The 22,069-nt window shown below is 46.5% G+C and overlaps 1 protein-coding gene across 1 annotated transcript; it reads right to left on the bottom strand.

The window, feature by feature from the left end:
* Positions 1-14,121: 14,121 nt before the first annotated feature.
* On the bottom strand, positions 14,122-21,882 carry LOC132231243 (cytochrome b-c1 complex subunit 6, mitochondrial). Its single transcript, XM_059690032.1, has 4 exons — positions 21,719-21,882; positions 18,041-18,064; positions 17,154-17,315; positions 14,122-14,333 (listed from the first exon to the last, which is right to left on the bottom strand). Exons 1-4 carry the CDS (start codon positions 21,770-21,772, stop codon positions 14,301-14,303), a joined length of 273 nt encoding a protein of 90 aa, XP_059546015.1. The 5' UTR covers positions 21,773-21,882; the 3' UTR covers positions 14,122-14,300.
* Positions 21,883-22,069: the final 187 nt, after the last annotated feature.

Genomic DNA, 22,069 nt, shown 5'->3' with positions numbered 1-22,069 from the left:
TGTCCGGCTCTGTGGTGACCAGGAGTGACTGTGCTTGTCCGGCTCTGTGGTGACCAGGAGTGACTGCTTGTCCGGCTCTGTGTTGACCAGGAGTGACTGTGCTTGTCCGGCTCTGTGTTGACCAGGAGTGACTGTGCTTGTCCGGCTCTGTGTTGACCAGGAGTGACTGTGCTTGTCCAGGGTTAGCGTCGACCAGGAGTGACTGTGCTTGTCCGGCTCTGTGTTGACCAGGAGTGACTGTGCTTGTCCGGCTCTGTGTTGACCAGGAGTGACTGTGCTTGTCCGGCTCTGTGTTGACCAGGAGTGACTGTGCTTGTCCGGCTCTGTGTTGACCAGGAGTGACTGTGCTTGTCCGGCACTGTGTTGACCAGGAGTGACTATGCTTGGCCGGCTCTGTGGTGACCAGGAGTGACTGCTTGTCCGGCTCTGTGTTGACCAGGAGTGACTGTGCTTGTCCGGCTCTGTGTTGACCAGGAGTGACTGTGCTTGTCCGGCACTGTGTTGACCAGGAGTGACTATGCTTGTCCGGCTCTGTGGTGACCAGGAGTGACTGCTTGTCCGGCTCTGTGTTGACCAGGAGTGACTGTGCTTGTCCGGCTCTGTGGTGACCAGGAGTGACTGTGCTTGTCCGGCTCTGTGGTGACCAGGAGTGACTGTGCTTGTCCGGCTCTGTGGTGACCAGGAGTGACTGTGCTTGTCCGGCTCTGTGTTGACCAGGAGTGACTGTGCTTGTCCGGCTCTGTGGTGACCAGGAGTGACTGCTTGTCCGGCTCTGTGTTGACCAGGAGTGACTGTGCTTGTCCGGCACTGTGTTGACCAGGAGTGACTATGCTTGTCCGGCTCTGTGTTGACCAGGAGTGACTGTGCTTGTCCGGCTCTGTGGTGACCAGGAGTGACTGCTTGTCCGGCTCTGTGTTGACCAGGAGTGACTGTGCTTGTCCGGCTCTGTGTTGACCAGGAGTGACTGTGCTTGTCCGGCACTGTGTTGACCAGGAGTGACTATGCTTGTCCGGCTCTGTGTTGACCAGGAGTGACTGCTTGTCCGGCTCTGTGTTGACCAGGAGTGACTGTGCTTGTCCAGGGTTAGCGTCGACCAGGAGTGACTGTGCTTTTCCGGCTCTGTGTTGACCAGGAGTGACTGTGCTTGTCCGGCTCTGTGTTGACCAGGAGTGACTGTGCTTGTCCGGCTATGTGTTGACCAGGAGTGACTGTGCTTGTCCGGCTCTGTGTTGACCAGGAGTGACTGTGCTTGTCCGGCTCTGTGTTGACCAGGAGTGACTGTGCTTGTCCAGGGTTAGCGTCGACCAGGAGTGACTGTGCTTGTCCGGCTCTGTGTTGACCAGGAGTGACTGTGCTTGTCCGGCTCTGTGTTGACCAGGAGTGACTGTGCTTGTCCGGCTCTGTGTTGACCAGGAGTGACTGTGCTTGTCCGGCTCTGTGTTGACCAGGAGTGACTATGCTTGTCCAGGGTTAGCGTCGACCAGGAGTGACTGTGCTTGTCCGGCTCTGTGTTGACCAGGAGTGACTGTGCTTGTCCGGCTCTGTGTTGACCAGGAGTGACTGTGCTTGTCCGGCTCTGTGTTGACCAGGAGTGACTGTGCTTGTCCGGCACTGTGTTGACCAGGAGTGACTATGCTTGTCCGGCTCTGTGGTGACCAGGAGTGACTGCTTGTCCGGCTCTGTGTTGACCAGGAGTGACTGTGCTTGTCCGGCTCTGTGGTGACCAGGAGTGACTGTGCTTGTCCGGCTCTGTGGTGACCAGGAGTGACTGTGCTTGTCCGGCTCTGTGGTGACCAGGAGTGACTGTGCTTGTCCGGCTCTGTGTTGACCAGGAGTGACTGTGCTTGTCCGGCTCTGTGGTGACCAGGAGTGACTGCTTGTCCGGCTCTGTGTTGACCAGGAGTGACTGTGCTTGTCCGGCACTGTGTTGACCAGGAGTGACTATGCTTGTCCGGCTCTGTGTTGACCAGGAGTGACTGTGCTTGTCCGGCTCTGTGGTGACCAGGAGTGACTGCTTGTCCGGCTCTGTGTTGACCAGGAGTGACTGTGCTTGTCCGGCTCTGTGTTGACCAGGAGTGACTGTGCTTGTCCGGCTCTGTGTTGACCAGGAGTGACTGTGCTTGTCCGGCTCTGTGTTGACCAGGAGTGACTGTGCTTGTCCAGGGTTAGCGTCGACCAGGAGTGACTGTGCTTGTCCGGCTCTGTGTTGACCCGGAGTGACTGTGCTTGTCCGGCTCTGTGTTGACCAGGAGTGACTGTGCTTGTCCGGCTCTGTGTTGACCAGGAGTGACTGTGCTTGTCCGGCTCTGTGTTGACCAGGAGTGACTGTGCTTGTCCGGCTCTGTGTTGACCAGGAGTGACTATGCTTGTCCAGGGTTAGCGTCGACCAGGAGTGACTGTGCTTGTCCGGCTCTGTGTTGACCAGGAGTGACTGTGCTTGTCCGGCTCTGTGTTGACCAGGAGTGACTGTGCTTGTCCGGCTCTGTGTTGACCAGGAGTGACTGTGCTTGTCCGGCACTGTGTTGACCAGGAGTGACTATGCTTGTCCGGCTCTGTGGTGACCAGGAGTGACTGCTTGTCCGGCTCTGTGTTGACCAGGAGTGACTGTGCTTGTCCGGCTCTGTGGTGACCAGGAGTGACTGTGCTTGTCCGGCTCTGTGGTGACCAGGAGTGACTGTGCTTGTCCGGCTCTGTGGTGACCAGGAGTGACTGTGCTTGTCCGGCTCTGTGGTGACCAGGAGTGACTGTGCTTGTCCGGCTCTGTGGTGACCAGGAGTGACTGCTTGTCCGGCTCTGTGTTGACCAGGAGTGACTGTGCTTGTCCGGCACTGTGTTGACCAGGAGTGACTATGCTTGTCCGGCTCTGTGTTGACCAGGAGTGACTGTGCTTGTCCGGCTCTGTGGTGACCAGGAGTGACTGCTTGTCCGGCTCTGTGTTGACCAGGAGTGACTGTGCTTGTCCGGCTCTGTGTTGACCAGGAGTGACTGTGCTTGTCCGGCTCTGTGTTGACCAGGAGTGACTGTGCTTGTCCGGCTCTGTGGTGACCAGGAGTGACTGCTTGTCCGGCTCTGTGTTGACCAGGAGTGACTGTGCTTGTCCGGCTCTGTGGTGACCAGGAGTGACTGCTTGTCCGGCTCTGTGTTGACCAGGAGTGACTGTGCTTGTCCGGCACTGTGTTGACCAGGAGTGACTATGCTTGTCCGGCTCTGTGTTGACCAGGAGTGACTGCTTGTCCGGCTCTGTGGTGACCAGGAGTGACTGCTTGCCCGGCTCTGTGTTGACCAGGAGTGACGTCACAGTTGGTCCAGCATGAATTGGGAGGTGACCTCACTTTTAAACATGGATGCCTTGGGGTTTTTTCTTTCTCCTGATCATAGAAATTCAGAATGAAAAAAAGTAGACTCAAGCAGGAATCATAATAGGAGTTAATATTTGTCTTTAGGTTAATACATGCACATGCACATGTGCATGGGCTCACCAGGTGCGTGGAGGGGGCCAGGCCTCCTTGGAGGGGCCTACAACCAGCCTCTGATTGGCCCCTTGTCTTGCAAAACCCACGCCTTTAAAGTCACCTACGATTTCACATTTCGGTTTCTTTACGGTGGATTGCAATCTTATGAGAGCATCTACATACAAAATCTTCCCAGGATGCCTGCTCTTCTTTCCTAATCTTTACATTTGTGTTGCCAACAAGCGGGTTTTTCTTTTCCAACCAAAACTTGAAAATGCATGGAAGGCATTCACCTTGGTTTTCATGGACACAGTCTTCTGTACAGAGTCACACTTCATAAGTGTTGTGTTTAAGTCAGTTATCTACCGTGACATCAGGTGCAGCTGACCCTGGCTGGGTGTAGACACGCCTGAGCCCCGGGAGGCAGTGGGCCGGTGCTGGGAGCAGAGGTTCAAGGGCAGCGCAGAGGTGCCTGCTAGGAGCAGTCGTGGGAGAAGAATGTGTCACGTGTCATGTGAAACCTTGAAGCAGGTGGGGTTAGCTGGAGGTTAGTCACAGGACAGCTACTAAAATATATGTTATTGTCGATACTTTGAAAAGTAGGAAGTCAAATAGAAATCACGCATCTTCATACCATCCAGAGAGGTACTATGAACAATTTTGGTATTTTTTTCATGTATGTAAATGTGATATGTGCATTTTAAACTGAGGATCAAGCATGTATTTTTTCAATTATAAGCACTTCCTTGTTTGGGGGGGAAAAAAAAGAAACACGCGTGCGATTGGTGCCAGCAAGAGCTTTATATGTATCACACATGCACGAGTCAACTTAGCCTTTTTTAGATATAGAATAAATTTGCTTAATTAGACCTGCTTTCTGATTTAGCTAAACTTTTTCAAGCCCAGTGAAGCACCCCAGCTTCTCTTTAGGTAATTGTCAGCAACACAGCAGTAAAAATCAACATGAAGCAGATTATTATTGTAGATCACGCAGAGAGAACAAAGGGTAAAATTTTTTTTTTAATAGTTCAGCTCTTTTTTAAAAAAATATATTTTATTGATTTTTTACAGAGAGAAAGGTAGAGGGATAGAGAGTTAGAAACATTGATCAGCTGCCTCCTGCACACCTCCCACTGGGGATGTGCCCACAATCAAGGTACATGCCTTGACTGGAATCGAACCTGGGACCTTTCAGTCCGCAAGCCAATGCTCTATCCACTGAGCCAAACCGGTTAGGGCTCAAAGGGTAAAATATTTAACTGCAGCAGTGTTTGTCTATATTCTGCACCGTGAGAAAACCTGAAGTCATTTTCAAGGTCCACCATTTCTTACTTCTTTTCAGTCGGGTCAAGTTTCTAAGCTTTCTAAATCTCTGTTTTCTGGCTAATGAAAAGAAAATAGGATTCCACTGGGTCTCCTATCTACCTACTCCAGGACTTCTGTGAGGATCAAATGAGATGAGGCATGGGAAAATACTTCACGGACATTTGGTTACAATGTAAAATGTTTGCACCTGTCTATAAAGCAAGTTGTGTTCCTGGGCTGAAGAAACTGCAAGGAGGCTAGTCACTATGGAGAGGAAGCAGGGCATTGCTATGTGATGTCATTACCCAGAGAGACATTTAGCATATTAGCCTTTTATATATGTAGATTGCCAAGCACCTGTATCATTTTACATCCTCACCAGCGATGAATGAGAGTTTCCATTTCTACATGGCCTTGCTAGCATTTGGTATTGTTAGTGGTTTGGATTTGGGCCATTCTAATAGGTGTTTAGTAATATCTTGTTTTATTTTTATTTATTTTTCTTTTTTAAAAAAATATATTTTTATTGATTTTTTACAGAGAGGAAGGGAGAGGGATAGAGAATCGAAACATCGATGAGAGAGAAATATCGATTAGTTGCCTCCTGCACACTCCCCACATGCCCTTGACTGGAATCGAACCTGGGACACTTGAGTCCACAGACCAACTCTCTATCCACTGAGCCAAACCAGTTAGGGCTATTTATTTTTCAAAATCCTCAGTTTTTCTGTGTGCACTTTATTTTTTTTAAATATATTTTTATTGATTTCAGAAAAGAAGGGAGAGGGAGAGAGCGATAGAAACATCAATGATGAGAGAGAACCATTGATCGGCTGCCTCCTACGCCCCCTCCTGGGGATCAAGCCCGCAACCTGGGCATGTGCCCTTGACCAGAATCAAACCCAGGACCCTTCAGTCCGCAGGCTGACGCTCTATTCACTGAGCCAAACCAGCCAGGGCTCATTGTTGTTTTAATTTGCAGGTCCCTAATACACAATGTTGAACATCTTTTCATATGTTTGTCATTTGTATCTTTTTGGTAAGGTGTCTGCTCAGGTCTCAAATAGCAATCTAGTTCTAATGACCATTGCTGAATAATTCCACATTACCCCACTCATTTGAAATGTCACCCTTATAATATATTAAGTTTAAATTATCAAGTCTGTTTTTGGGTGTCCAAATTCATTTTACTAATTTATGAGTATATTTCGGTAGGACAATTTGTGACTTTATTATTCTTGGAAATTTTTATTGGTCATTCTGAAACACCATTCCAGGTAAACTTTAGAATCATTTAACTTAGTAAAAAGCAAAGTTGAGATTTTGACTGGGGAGTATTAAAGTGTAGGAAATGTAACATATCTGGAATGTTCTATTTCAATCCATGAATATGGTGTATGCCTCTGATGTCTTTCTTTCTTTCTTTCTTTCTTTCTTTCTTTCTTTCTTTCTTTCTTTCTTTCTTTCTTTCTTTCTTTCTTTCTGGATACAATTTTATTTTATTTTACTTTGGCAAAAGTTCATTTTATTTATTTGACAGTGCAATCCCAAGAGGACAAAGCAGATAATTAACATTACAGATTCTTAGAAAGGTTTTGCATTCTATTGACTTTATCTGAATGCATTAACTCACACACACATGCCAATGCAAAGAAATAACACGTACTGGACTAACTACACAGAGACCTCATTGTTGGAACATAAACCAGGATTATTATAATACTAGTGGCCCAGTGCACAAAATTTGTGCACATTAAAAGGGGGTTAATTAGAAGAAATATTTTAATATTGCTATTTGCCCTTTCTCTATAATAGAAGTGTCAGAGATGAAAGAAAATGAGTAAAATCTATATGAAAATCTTCCTCCTGTCAGAGTCTGGGGCTGGTGCGGGACCCAGAGTCAAGTCCCCCCTACGCCGGGGCCTCAAAATCGTGTCAGACCCAGACCAGGCCAGCCCCACCCTTGTCAAGCCCCGGCGGGGGGATGGGGTGCAGCTTCAGGTCCCCCAGCCTGGCACCAGGCAGGGGGGTGCAGCCTCAGGTCCCCCAGCGCACCCTCAGGTCCCCCAGCCCAAGTTCATCAGGAAATTGCTGACAAACAAACGGAGAAAGCAAAAACGAGGTCTGGGGCGCTAAGTAGCGTGTCGTCATCACCATTAACACCGCCTGGGTCTCCAGTGCAGGGGAGGCCCGGAGCGGATTCTCATCCTGTTGGTCGTCTGGGTTTGAAGCTCAGGGCACGGGTGCGGCCCCAGAAGTCCCAGAAGTTCTCCCGTGGCTTCTCCCCAACATCGCTCCACACCACGAGGGCCCGCGCCGCTGCGGCACCGCCTGGTGGTGACGGAGCAGCCGCCGCAGCAGCTCCGACCTGTCGTCGTCCGCAGGATGCGAGTGCGGGAAGCCAGGGGGACGGGGCCTGGGACGTCACCGCCCGCCGCCGAGGGAGCATCGCGCGGTCCTTGTGGTCGGGAAGCAGAGTGGTCGGAGCCCCAGCCGCCAGGAGCAGACGAAGAGGCCACCAGAGAGGGCGGAGCACGCGGTGCCCGGCGCTCCGCCAGGGCGTGTGCAGATGTGGCAGCACCTCATCACCACGATAGTTCACATGATTCCCTTGTGGCTTCAGCCACAGCAACAGACTCTCTTGGCGCTGGGAGAGCAGAGGTGGCCGCGGAGCCACCGACGTGTTTGCTTGCAGTTCGCGGGCACAAAATGGAAGGGCGTCTCGCCGGCTCACTTGTGCGTGTGCCTGTGTTTTGCTGGCGGATCCACGCGAGAGGGGGACGCCCCACTTCCTGTCCCACCGCACCCCGAGCCAGTCCTGCTGGGCTCCGTTTCTTCCTCCAGGTGACAGTGGGGGTCATTCAGGGGATGCACCTGACCTTCCCCTACAAACTCCAGGAAAGGCGCCCGAAGGAGTGTCCCCAGGACTAGGCGGCCCTGCGACCGCCAAGGCCCCATCAGGCGCAGGCTCGCGGCCGCTCCCCGCACACGCGCCCACATCCCTAGGATCACAGCTGCCCACGGTCGCGCGTGGCCGCACGGAGGGTCTGGCGCTGTGTTTAGGGCTCCTGGACGGGCCACAAGGCCTGGGCTGCCCGCGGAATGGCCGGACAGGACACGCGGTCCCTGCATTCCCGGGCTTGGCTGCCTCCGCGCCGGGGTTTAACTCTAACGGGGCACCCGGCCACAGGGCGGGAACATGGGGCCATAGCGCCCATCTCACCTCTGGGGTTTCTTCCTGAGCACGGATCCCGGCGCGTCGGTCCCGGCTGCTACCGGCCATCCCGCCTCGGATACAATTTTAAATTTAATTTTACTTGAATTATTTTTCCTGTGTCTGGTTTCCGCCACCTGCCTCCTCTGGCAGATTTTGTTTTACCTTGAAAAAGAAATTGATTCGGGTCTGCAAACCGTCTGACTTCCTGCATTTGCTCTGCCCCTGTCCGCCTGGTCCAAGTCCCCGATGCCACCCCGCCTGGGTGGCAGCATCTCTCATCCCCTGGAGCCCCATTCAGGCTCCCCCGCAGCTTCAGGGACCTGCTGAGCCCGAGCCCCAGCCTGTCACTAGTTCCCCTGGTCCTGCCTGCAGCCCCAGGGTTCTCAAACCAGTCTGGGAGGGGCCGGTGGGTTGACCTCTTGGCCAGAGGGGTGCAGACACCAGGTGGGCACTCTGCCTGCCCCTCTTCCCCGCCCCAAAACACCTTGAGTACCGAGTCTATGCTGCCGTCCAGCTCATGGAGGGCTCGGCCTGAGCAGCGTGACCACCAGAGAGGACCTGTCTGCAGAGTGGCAGGCGGGACAGGCCTCCCAGGGCAGCTGGAAGCCTACCTGGCCCCAAAGCCCTCCTTCAGCCCCCCACTTACCCCTTCTAAAGGGTAACCGGGTGTGGTTTCCGCCCCGCCCAGCCCAGCCCAGCCCAGCCCAGCTGCCTGCCTTGGGAGGAGGCGGCAGAGACTGTCGCCATCTGCTGTCCCGTTCCTGTTACTGCAGAAGGTAAGGGTCATCCCTGCCGCCAGGATGGAACAGACCTGGATGGGGAATCAGGACGGTCTCTGCAGCTGATGTGTGTGGTCCCATTTTCACGAACCCAGGAGGCTCCAGGGTCCTCCGTGCATTTGTCACTGTATGACCCTGCAGAGAGGTTGCAAGAGTTAAGCCCCAGAGACATAGAGGTCCCTTCAGGACACACGCTGGGACAGGGTGGCCAGGACTTGTTTGCAGCCTCTAGGATCCGAGCCCTCTGCTCTTTCCTCCACATGCTGCAGGGACATCCTGCCAGGCGCTCTGCTCAGAAATAAGAGGGTACCTTTGCTGGCAGGTGTCCATGAACTCTCGGCCGCAGCAGTATCAGAAGTTAGCAGTGTCCCAGCTGATAATTTCACAAGGCAAGCTCTTCAAAACCTAAACCCCTGTAGGTTCCAGTTGGGCTACCTTCCTCTCCTCAGGTCCACACCTCGGCTCCCCTCTGGTTTAAGAAGCCTTGCCCTGACCGGTTTGGCTCAGTGGATAGAGTGTCGGCCTGCAGACGGAAGGGTCCCAGGTTCAATTCCGGTCAAGGGCATGTACCTTGGTTTCGGGCACATACCCAGTGGGGAGTGTGCAGGAGGCAGCTGATTGATGTTTCTCTCTCATCGATGTTTCTAACTCTCTATTCCTCTCCCTTCCGCTCTTTAAAAAAAAATCAAAAAAAATCAATAAAATATGTTTAAAAAAAAAAAAAAAAGGCCTCTTGCCTCCATTCTTGCTCTGCCCACACATCATGGTGGGTCTTTGGGCTCTGGTGCACAGCAAGGCCACTGTATTTTTATTTTATTATTATTTTTAAATTCTTCACTTGAGTATATGTTTTATTTTTACAGAGGGAGTGAGAAACATCAATTGGTTGTCTTCCATACATGCTCCAACCAGGAATCAAACCCACAACCTATGTATCTTTTGAGGTACAGGATGATGCTCCAACCAACTGAGCCACACTGCTAGGGCAGATAATTGTTGGGGTTTTTTTTCTTCACATGTTGTATTTTTAAGCTCCATATATTCTATTTGATTCATTTTTATATTTTCCAATTCTCTCATTATGTTGATTTCCATTAAATTTTTCAGTATATTTATAATAGCAATTTCTTTTTTAAAAATATATTTGTAATGTTTCCAGAGAGGGAGAGATAGAAACATCAATGATGAGAGAGAATCACTGACTGCCTCCTGCACGCCTCCAACAGAGATCATGCCCACAACGCCGGCATATGCCCTTGACCAGAATCAAACCCAGGACCCTTCAGTCCACAGGCTGACACTCTATTCACTGAGCCAATCCAGCTAGGGCTATAATAGCAATTTCAAAGTCCTTGTATACTATTTTATCATCTCTGTCATTCTGGGTCTGTTTTTATTAACTGTTTTCTCTTGGTCACATTTACCTGCTTCTTTGCATGTCTAGCAATTTTTAAAAAATATATTTTTATTGCTTTCAGAGAGGAAGGGAGAGGGAGAGATAGAAACATCAATGATGAGAGAATCATTGATCGGCTGCCTCCTGCATGCCCCGCACTGGGGATCAAGCCCGCAACCCAGGCATGTGCCCTTGATCAGAATTGAACCTGGGACCCTTTGGTCCTCAGGCTGACACTCTATCCACTGAGCCAAACCAGTTAGGGCTATCTAGCAATTTTTTTTATTTTTATTTTTATTTTTAGAGAGAGGAAGGGAGAGGGATAGTTAGAAACATCGATGAGAGAGAAACATCGATCAGCTGCCTCCTGCACACTCCCTACTAGGGATGTGCCCGCAACCAAGGTACATGCCCTTAATCCGAATTGAACCCGGGACCTTTCAGTCCGCAGGCTGGTCCTCTATCCACTGAGCCAAACCAGTCAGAGCTATCTAGCAATTTTTAACTGAATTCTTAGTGCTATGAAATTTACATTGTTGAATGCTGAATTTTGTTGTCTTCCTTTAAAATGTCTTTTAAAAATATTTTTTTTTTCAGAAAGGAAGGGAAAGGGAGAGAGAGAGAGAGAGAGAGAGAGACATCAATGAGAGAGAATCAACCCAGGCTTGTGCCCTAACTGGGAATCAAACCATGACCTCCTGGTTCATGGATCAACACTCAACCACTGAACCACACCAGCAGGGATAAAAATGTCTTGAACTTTGTTCTGGCAAGCAGTCAGGTTTTCTTGTTAATCAGCTTGATCCTTTCATGGCTCCTTTTAAGATTTGTAAGTAGCCTCTCCATGGTTAGTTTTAGCTTTATGCTGAGGTGTCCCCTTCTGAAGTTCAAGTTCAGTATTCCAGGTATTCAAAAAATTCAACAGGAACTCCCCATATTAGCTCGTCAAAATTCAAACATCTCCCAGTCCTCTGTTAACTTTGGGAATTACTGTGTTTATAGCTATCCAGTAGTTCTTTGTCTGGATACATGGAGTTTCACTATCCTCATTGGCAGCTTAGTACTCAGCAACAGACTCAAGCACCCTCTAAGCAGAATTCGGGAGCTCTCCTCTGAGTAATTCCCTCCTGATAAAACTAGTAACATTTAGTAAACACTAAGATCTGAGTAATGAATTAAGGATGTTTACTACAAAATTTCAGCTTTGCTCTCTTTGGAAATTAAAGATGTTTTGAAAATCATCAGATTACACACAACAAATATAATGTCGCCATTTGTGAGATCACCATGAAATGGGTTTTAAGTCAGAAATGGCTGGGAAATGCTGGCCATCCCTCTAGCTAGGACAATAGGTTGAAAGAGCACCTAGGTTCAAGAGGCTCTTTGCCCCATTTTTGCAAACATAAATCCTTCAGATTCTCACCTGCATTGTCATGTGTTCCTCTATGAAGCTTTCCTTAGTCCTGTTGTCTATCTGAGTATCAGTCTGCTGATTACTTCTGAAGCACAAGGCACTCATTTTGGGCATGGCTCACTTTCTTTGGTGTATACATATTTGCATAGAGGTTTTTCTCACGTGCACCAGTGGTTGCAATCCATAGATGTGTTTAATTTGGCCTAAAGCTTTAAAAATTATTTGTCTTCATTTGAAACTTAAATTTCACCTAAAACTTGGATTTCTAGCTCCTTAACAAGTGATCAAGCAACACTGGATAAGCATTCTCACATAGCAGTAGCTGACTACAGTGCAGAAGCAGTTCCCAGTGCCTACTGGGCCTGCTTCTCTCGTTACCACTCAGGTGGTTGTGTTTGCAACTGCTAGACCTCCACTGTCTAATATGGTAACCACCAGCCACAAGACTATTTGAATATAAATTAATTCAAATTTTATTTAATTATAATGAAATAAATCTTAAAACTCAGTACCTTAATCACATTAGCCACATTTCAAGTGCTCAAAACCCACATATGGCTAGGGACTAGCATGTTGGACAATGCACAACGGAAAAATGCACATATGGCTAGAGGCTAGCGTATTGGACAACGCACAACGGAACTTTGCCATTATTGCAGAGTATGCTATTGGACAGTGCTTACCTAGCCTGTCTCCCCAAATGGAACTGGGAACATTTTCCCTATCCCTTGAGCAACATATACTACTAGCGGTGATCAGAGCCTCAGCCTCATCACTACCATTTACTGTTTTTATGGGGAAATATGTTAAGTCCCAACACTAGACATGGGATTGTGATGGCTAACAGCACTAGCTATTGACTTTTACGTCTGAAGTCAGCCTCTGTTCTACACATTTGGGACTTTATTGGGGCTTTGGTTTTTAATAATTTTCAACTTTAACATTGATATAACTGCCATAGAATATTTAGATTCCATTTAACTTTACCAATTGTCTCAATAAGGCCCTTAATAACAGGATCCAGTTTAGAATTATGTGTTGCATTGTCTCTGTAGTCTATCTGGAACACTTCTTCAGTATTTCACTTTCACAACCTTGACATGGTGAGGATTATTCTGTACAATGTCTAATTTTTTAAAAAATATATTTTATTGCTGAAACCGGTTTGGCTCAATGGATAGAGCGTTGGCCTGCGGACTGAAAGGTCCTAGGTTCGATTCCGGCCAAGGGCATGTACCTTGGTTGCGGGCATATCCCCAGTGGGGAGTGTGCAGGAGGCAGCTGATCGATGTTTCTCTCTCATCGATGTTTCTAACTCTCTATTCCTCTCTCTTCCTCCCTGTAAAAAATCAATAAAATATATATATATATATATATATATATATATATTTTTTTTTTTTTTTAAATATATTTTATTGATTTTCCACAGAGAGGAAGGGAGAGAGCTAGAGAGTTAGAAACATCGATGAGAGAGAAACATCGATCAGCTGCCTCCTGCACATCTCCTACTGGGGATATGCCCGCAACCAAGGTACATGCCCTTGGCCGGAATCGAACCTGGGACCCTTCAGTCCACAGGCCGATGCTCCATCCACTGAGCCAAACCGGTTAGGGCATGGATTCCTATTTTATTCAATGAGCCATAATCTAATGCTTTCATCACACACACATTTTTTTTTTTTTTAAATCCTTACCTGAGGATTGAAAAGTAACACTCCAACCAAGCTACCCTGCCAGGGTTGTCATCACATATTTTGATTCTCAAACTGCTCCAGGTTTGAATAGTGGTTTATATACTTTTGACTCGTTCCTATTGTTCTTTGAGTACTTCCTTCTTTCTGGAACAAAATGGTTTCTCTTGTATTTTCCCTGCCCTGGAGTCCCGCATTTCTCCAAGGGGCTCTGGTTTCTTTTATTGGAGAATGAAGCCCTCTTTGTGGGCTGAGCTAGGGAAAACATATATTCCCTGCATGGACACATACTGGCATATATATTTACTTACACTGAAATCTGTATTTACTTAGTTTATACCAATACCTTAACTCTGCAGGGTTCATTCTGGTTTCTTTTTCCTTTTCCGTATTTGTAATTTCATTCTCTGCTAGCTCCCATTATCTTCAATATCCCACCTACCCAGATTGGTACGGTAACCAATCTCTCATTGCCAGCACCACCTACCTGGGTGCCCCTCCATTCTCACCTTGCTTAGATTCCAATAACCCTCCCTACACAAACCACAAACCTATCCCCTCCTCACTCCTTTTAAAATATAAATATATATATATAATTTTTATTTATTTTTTTAAGAAAAGCAACTTTGTTGGCAACCAAGACCAAAAAACTGTCAAAAGACACTTCTAAAATAAGCTTTCGTATGAACTGGGTATTTAATAATGATATTAAGCAATTACTGTTCATTTTAAATGTGATAATGGCATCAAATAAAGAAATACTGTCCTTATCATTAAAGAGATACATACTAGGTGATGGGTTCAGAGGGGTTATTACCTATCCTTATGCTTGAAAATTCAAATAAAAAAATCCAATTACAATAAAGGTCTGCAGATTACTGGACTTTTATTAAGATGTAATCACTCCTAAGTACATAGAAGCAACTCGCCTAACCAAAATCCATGAGGTGTTCACATGAACTTACAGTTACACAAATAAGAAACAAATGGCATATTCAAAACCACAAGGAAATATCCTGATGCCCAAGGGTGATTAATCTGCACATTTATTTCAAGCTGTTAAAGAGTTTGTGGGCCACCTAGAAGGAGGAAAGAAAGGAAGTCATTAATTGGCAGTTTTAATGTCACGGCTTACAGGATTCTGCATAACCTAGACTGGTCCTGTCCCTTCTCTCGTGATTCCCCTTCTCACATACTCACACCCCTCCTGAGCCACAGTGAACTCCCCTGTTACCTGAATCTCCCTTCTACCTGGAACGCTCTTTTCCATTTTCTTTCATCTTTTCCTTTAGAACTTAAGTTAACATGAAAGGCTTCTCTAGGCCCTATTTCTACACAAATCTGTTCCTCCTCTGTCTTCCCCACAGAAACATATACCTCCCATATCATAGTGCTTATCAAATCCACAAATATACAATTCTAAATGCCAGGTACCGTTCTAGGTGCTGAGTTTCAACAGTAAACACAATAATATCTCCGCCTTTTATGGAACTTAGAGATAACAGAGAAATATAATATAGACATAAGGTCATTTCTGAAAGTGATAAATCCTGAATAAAGTTAAAAGATGCACAGCATCTTTAAATTTTGGGTCGCTGAAGGCTATCCTAAGATGGTTAAACCCAAGAGACTTACCAATTTACTAACTGTTCTCTGGCTCATAATGAAGAAAGAGACATGCCTGTCTCACTCCCAGATCTTAATCTAGTGCTTTGCTCATAAAAATAACCATTTTTAACAATACGTTTGTGTGGCATTAAGTACATTCATACTGTCCCACCATCATTAATCTCCAGAATTTTTTTCACCTTCATCAACTGAAACTCTGTACCCATTAAATAATAATTCCCCATTTTCCCTTCCCTCAAACCTTGGCAACTACCATTCTAATTTCTGTCTCTATGAATTTTACTACTTAAGGTATCTCATGTAAGTGGAATGACATTTGTCCTTTTGTGATTGATTGATTCACTTAGTATGTCTTTAAGTTTCATATTTTGTATATCCATCCATTAACGAACACTCAGGTTGCATCTACCTTTTGGATATTGTGAATGCTATGAACATGCATGCATAAATATATTTTTCAAGCCCTTGAACAAAGTCTCAGTTCTTTTGGGTATATACACAGAAGTGGAACTGCTGGATCAATATAGTAATTCTATGTTTAGAGTTTGGGGTAAAGTGCTTGATTTCCTTTTTTTTTTACTTTTGAGAGAGAGGGAAGAGACAGAACAGATTTGCTGTTCCACTTATTTATACATTCATTGGCTAATTCTTTTTTTTTTTTTTAAAGATATATTATTGACTTCAGAGAGAGAGGAAGGGAGAGGGAGAGATAGAAACATCAGTGATGAGAATCACTGATTGGCTGCCTCCTGCACACCCACTACTGGGGATTGAGCCTGCAACCTGGGCATGTGCCCTGACCAGGAATCGAACTGTAATCTTCTGGTTCCTAGGTCGATGCTCAAACCATTACTCAATGGCCGGGCGGTTGGCTGATTCTTATATGTGCCCTGACCAGTGAATGACCCTGCAACCTTGGTGTATAGGGATGACTCTAACCAACTGAGCTACCTGGCCGAGCCTTGATTTCTTTTTATTGCCAAAGAATATTTCACTATATGGATATATCAGTTCATGGACACTTAAGTTGTTTCTACGTTTTGGCTATTAAAAATAATGCTTCCTTTGTAATACTTTAAGCAATAAAAGAAAAAGAAAAAAGAAAGAATAATGCTTCTGCTGGGCCAGTGTTGCTCAGTGGTTGAGCATCTACCCGTGAACTTGGAGGTCACAGGCTCGATCCCCAGCAGGAGGTGTGCAAGAGGCAGTTGATTGATGATTCTCTCATCACTGATGTTTCTATTTCCCCCTTACCCACTCTGAAATCAATAAAAATATATGCATATATATATATATATATATATATATATATATATATGTATATATATATATATTTTTTTAGAAAGAATGCTTCTATGAAAATTTGTGTATAAGTTTTATGTAGACATGTTTTCATTTCTCTTAGGTATATATATCTGAGTAGAACTGCTGGGTGCCTCTATCTTTAACCCTTTGAAAAATGACACTGTTTTCTACAGGCTGTACCAATTTACATTCCCATCAGCAGTGCATGAGGTTTCCAATTTTTCCACATAGGCCCACACTTGTTACCTATTTTTTTGATAGGAGTCAATCTAGTGCAGCGGTGGCTAATTGGTGGCCCGCGGACCATGTGAGGTCCGAAAAGTTGGCGACCACTGATCTAGTGGATGTGAAGTAGTATCTCATTGTGGTTTTGATCTGCATTTCCCTGATAGCTATGGTATTGAACATCTTTTCATAATGCTTATCAGCCACCCAATCAGTTTTAACATAAGCAACCGTATCAAATTTTGCCTACCCTATAATTTATTTTATTATTATTTTTAATGTTTTTTTATTTGATCTTTTAGAGACAGAGGAAGGGAGAGTGTGCCTACCCAATAATTTAAAATACCTTATTATTATGTCATAAAGTCAAGCAATTTTACTTAAAAAAAAAAACACAAAAAGCTTTTTGGACCAACTGCTATGTAAAAGACACTGGAGGATATACATTATTTTAAAGAATAGCCGGTTACTTAAAAGTACAAAATCCAACTTCCCCGCTGTTTAGCAGTACAAGTTGGGATATCATTTCTCTACTCTGAGCCTCAGTTTCTTATCTGTAACATGGGGATGATATCTGCCTCAAGTGAAAGTGGCAGGATTATGTAAGATTACTTATGTAAAGTGCCTAGCACTGTACCTGCATATACTGGGCCACAATAATGCTAGGATAAAAGGTTGTCAGAACCAAGTCTTCCCTGGCCACTGTAAGCTTTTCCCCTCTTGACTTTAGGCTGACTTACACAGTGGTCCCTTGCATGCAAGAAGTCAAAGAGCTCCTCCGTGCAGTCCTCCTCTGTTTGTGACCTGGAGGAAACGCGCTCATCACAGAGCGCTAGCCGCTCCCGAGCCTTTACACATTTCTCCAACTGCTCACATTGCTCTCTCACTGTTGTCAGGGGATCCTGATAGAGAAACAAACAAACAAAACAGAAAACAAAATGGGTGTTTCAGGTGGTGATCTACAAACCATATGCTTTGATTAATACAACCACTAAACCAAGGCAAGGTGCTGCCTCTGAATTACCGGGCAGAGGCCAGCTGGCAGAGCCATACTGCCACCAGAAATGGCAGAATGGGGTCTCTCATTCAATTCTGATGCTAAGAGTAGGAAAAAGTTTCACATTTCTGCCTTCCAAGGTTGCCAGTATGCACTGAAAGCCTCAGTCCTATCTGAGAAATAAGGTGATAAAGGAAACCTGGCCAAACTTGAAGATCTACAGGAGGCCTTACTTGTTAACATAGCATTTGGGATTATGTAATGTCTGTGGCTTTCAATCTGTCAGCAAGGCCTATGCATCCCAGCTAGAAAGGCAATGTTAACACAGAGAAGGGCCATCCAGGGAATGGTCCTTTCAGAATTATTAAACCACAAACAGCAGAGGACTGAGTGCCAGGCCCTCAAAACGCTGCTCTGCTCCCTGACACAACTGGAGAAGCTCCAAGCCCAGAAACGACCCAGCTTCCCAGGCCCACACCCCCAAACACTCCCCTGCATAGGAAGTAAAGGCCTTTTCCACTCCCATTCTCTCCAAGTGTCAAATACTGAGACTCTCAAAATGGCTTCCGAGTTTTCTGAAGCGCAAACTTCCTTTTATTGTGATGGTTCCAAACCGGAGACAGCTCTTACCACTAATTCCTCCTCCTCTTCCTCCTACAAAAAGAAAACAAAATTAATGTTAGCAGCATTTTTATGACATATGTATTCCCAATCATATTGATCTTGTAATTACTGATGACAGACATTATATTAACCATGTCTTTAAATTTCTGTATTTTATGATGTTTTGACATTTTAGGGGCCCTGCCAATCCTAGAGTCAGCCCCTCCCAGGGCTGGCTAATTCCTAGAGATAGCAACAACTTGCCTGGGGACATGCCTCTCATATGCAAAACAACCAATCCAAATCCCTAACCAACAACTACTTACTTATCTAACTCTCCACAGGAAACCATATTGCCCCTGCCCTAACCACCCCAGGGCCAAGTACCAAACAACTAGGGACCACGCCCCCAGCCCAGAGGCAACTGAAATGATTCTAACTGTCCAATCCTAACCTTGCTAAAGCTTGCCTATCCTGCCTCACCCCTTCCTTCCCTTAGAAACCAAGGCTCTGTTTTCCCTTGCTCCTTCTGCTCCCGAGTGGTCCAGGCACTTCTCTATGTGGTCCTAGATGGTATGGCCTTATTATTCTAAGTTCTTTGGGGAACTATCTATAATAATAAAAGCGTAATATGCTAATTAGACTGGACAGCCAAAAGACCTTCTGGACGACCTTCCGGACAAAGGACAAAGCCAGGGCTGCGAGGGCCAAGGGCAGCCACTGCGGCTGTGAGGGCCGAGCCCTTTGCACAAATTTCGTCCATCGGGCCTCTAGTAAGTAATAAACCCTTCCTTCAAAAACAATCCTCTCAATGTCTGTAACTTACCATACCTCGTTAAAACAAATCCTGGGTACATTTCAACAAGGACATACTATCTCACTTTCATTAGCAACAACCTAAGGCAGTGGTCGCCATGGGTGGTCCGCGAGGTCCCAAAGGTTGGCGACCGCTGACCTAAAGAATGCACAACACTATTGTGTATAAAGCACTTTCATATGATTTGATTAATCACAACAGCCCTAAGGGACTCCCAGTTGAGACATAACACTAATTAGACATTTTCTGATATAAATTCAAGCTGCCAGACGTTCATATGGAACATTAAAAAAGTACTTTGTTCTAAATTCTGGTGAGTCCCATTATTACTAGAAATAGCTAAATTTAGTCCTTACATCCTAAAACCAAGTTAGGAGAAAACTAACATTTTTTTCTAGATTCTGAACTTGAATTGGGAATATGAAAATGGCCAAGCCAAAACTCTCCTTTAGCCAGAGCTTAACTAAAGATGGTTACAACCACTGCTTTTTGACTTGCAAAACTCCAGGGCTCTAAGTAGACTATCAATATAAGATGTTGACACATGTCTCCATCCACAAGCTTGGAAACACCAGGCCCTTCCTATTTATTTCCAGTTCTGGTGCACATTCTCAAACTTAGTTTTCTTTCTTCCAGAGAGAACAACATAAAAAAAAAATTCCCTAAGGGAGCATCAGCATAGGCCTAAATCTGGGGCAAAGAGTCTATCTGATCAGTATTTCAACCTGTCACGCATGTGTCCACATTTGGGAGAAGGGAAAGAGACGGTATAGAAGGGAATAAAAGAACTAGCTCAGCCATCCCTCAATATGTTTCCAAAATTCCAACACAATCTGGCTCATTCTCTACCATGTCCTTCCGAGTAGGGACCAAAACAAAGCCCATGAAAGCTACGAGGGGTAGGGCAGGTTCATTTATTCCCACAATTGGCAAAGGCCTCTTCTAAACATAAAGATGTTTCCTTGGCCCTAGCTGGTTTGGCTCAGTGGATAGAGCGTCAGCCTGTGGACTGAGGGGTCCCAGGTTCTATTCCAGTGAGGGGCATGCGGGAGGCAGCTGATCGATGATTCTCTCTCATCACTGAGTTTCTATCGCTCTCCCTCTCCCTTCCTCTCTAAAATCAATAAAATATATTAAAAAAAAAAAAAGATGTTTCCTTGGTCAGTTTGGCTCAGTGGACAGAGTGTGGGACTGTGGACTGAAGGATCCTGGGTTCGATTCCGGTCAAGGGCACATGCCCAGGTTGTGAGCTCTATCCTTAGTAGGGGGCGTGTCATTCATGTTTCTATCTTTCTCTCCCTTCCTCTCTGAAATCAATAAAAACACTTAAAAATAAACATAAAGATGTTATTTAGGAGGCAAAATTCTAGTTTTCCATTAAATAAGGTTTCTTGACCTTGCTCTTTGAAGAAAATCCATACTAAAAAAGTTTAAAAAAACACACAAATCACATTCTGCCCGAGTTAGAAACCAGAAATCAATTATCCTAGAAGCAAGACCTTGATATCATCCCCCCCCATTAGCAATACTACGACATTAATTGTTCTGTGTCTCCGACAATTTTGTGTCAAAAGTATCATGGCTAGTTTTGGAAAAACAAATCCAACTGCAAGTCTGGTTATGGAATACTTCCTGTAAAACTTCCAGTCAATGAGAAAAACCAACATCACACTAACTAAAAAGATTTAATCTCCGGGAGACCTCCGTTTTCTTAAATTCAAAACTGACTACTTATTTACTTTCTTTGTCTCATCTGCCGCTGCGGTGAGCCCTACCGAAGTGTCCAACATCCTCCCTGAACTTCCTAGGGCTGGCTCCACGTCTTTCTGGTCCTCTTTCTGGAAACAGTAAGACTAGGAAAAACTATGGGATAAACTAGTTTCCAACTATTCCGAACCCATAAGCACAAAACTGGCAGAGGATGGGAAATGTGCCCGGCAACAAACGCCGGCTGCGCCGCACCACGGCCGAGTCTGAGCCCCGGGCCTGCGCCTCGGTTCGGTCCCTGGCTCCTGACCCAGGAGCTGTGTGTCCTCAGGCAGGACGCTTACCCTCTCTGCGCTCGTTTCCTCACCTGTGACATGGCAGTACTAGCATCTAAAGCCTCGTCGGACGATTGCGTGGCTTACACGGATTAGCGCACATGAAGCACTCGGAACAGGAAGCAGGCAATAATTATTGTATCGGCGTTCTTGCTCTGGAAAAGAACTCCCTTATGCTGCACATTCCTACACTGTCCCCAAAGAAAGATACCTTCCCCCCGGCCCCCTCAAAGAAAAAGAAACCGCTTCTTCACAGGAACCGGTGTAAAGGCAAGCCTCCGGAGCCTCCACAGAAGGTGTATGTGGCAGGGGTTCCGGACCGGAGCTGCTTCCCCAAACACGTCAGGTCAAAAATATAGCTAGTATTTTAAAAAACATGTTTTTATTGATTTCACAGAGGAAGGGAGAGGGAGAGAGAGAAACGTCCATGATGAGAATCGTTGATCGGCGGCCTCCCGCCCGCCCCCTACCGGGGACCGACCATGCCAATTGTGCGGACCCAGGACCAGACGGGTGCCCTTGACCGGAATGGAACCCAGGACCCTTCAGTCCGCAGGCCGACGCTCCGTCCACTGAGCCAAACCGGCCAGGGCTGGAGATGGTATTTTTCCAAAAGTAGTCAACACAGCATTGTCGCTCTTCACCACAGTCACAGAATAGGAAGGTCGAGGCCCAAAGACTAGTCACCTACTCGCCCAAGGTCACTCGGCGGATTCTGGGGGTCAAGGGAGCCAGCTCTCCCTGCCCCGCACACTCCAGGGGGAGGGAGGTGGACGCAGGGCCACGAGGGCCCCGGGCGGGTTTGGGCGGGCTCGGTCCCGGCCCCCGCCCCTCGCCGGGCCTTACCTCCTTGGGGTCTCCGGACCCGGTCAGCATCTTCCGCTCGTCCTCTAGCCCCATGTCTGGCGACGGTTCTGGATTGAACACGAGCAGCCACAGCAGCGCCTACTCCACTTCAGAACCGAGAAGGACTTGCAAGGGTCACTCGGCGGATATCCGGCGACCTGGCCGGAAGTGCGGCAGACTCCTCGCAGCCCCGAACATACGCTCGGATTGGCATGTACCACCGTCCACAGGCAGGGGCGAGGGGTGGCCGGTATTTACACCTGAGAAGGATTTACTAAGCAATGTCTCTTTCGTCCCGCCAGACCCAGATATGTTGATGTCAGGGTTTATTTGAAATACTGCCCTCCAGGA

The sequence above is a fragment of the Myotis daubentonii genome, chromosome 3 (genome assembly GCF_963259705.1).
Source record: "Myotis daubentonii chromosome 3, mMyoDau2.1, whole genome shotgun sequence".
Lineage (NCBI taxonomy): Eukaryota > Metazoa > Chordata > Mammalia > Chiroptera > Vespertilionidae > Myotis > Myotis daubentonii.
Note: the sequence above shows the minus strand (reverse complement) of the source record. Positions and strands in the feature narration are given on the sequence as shown.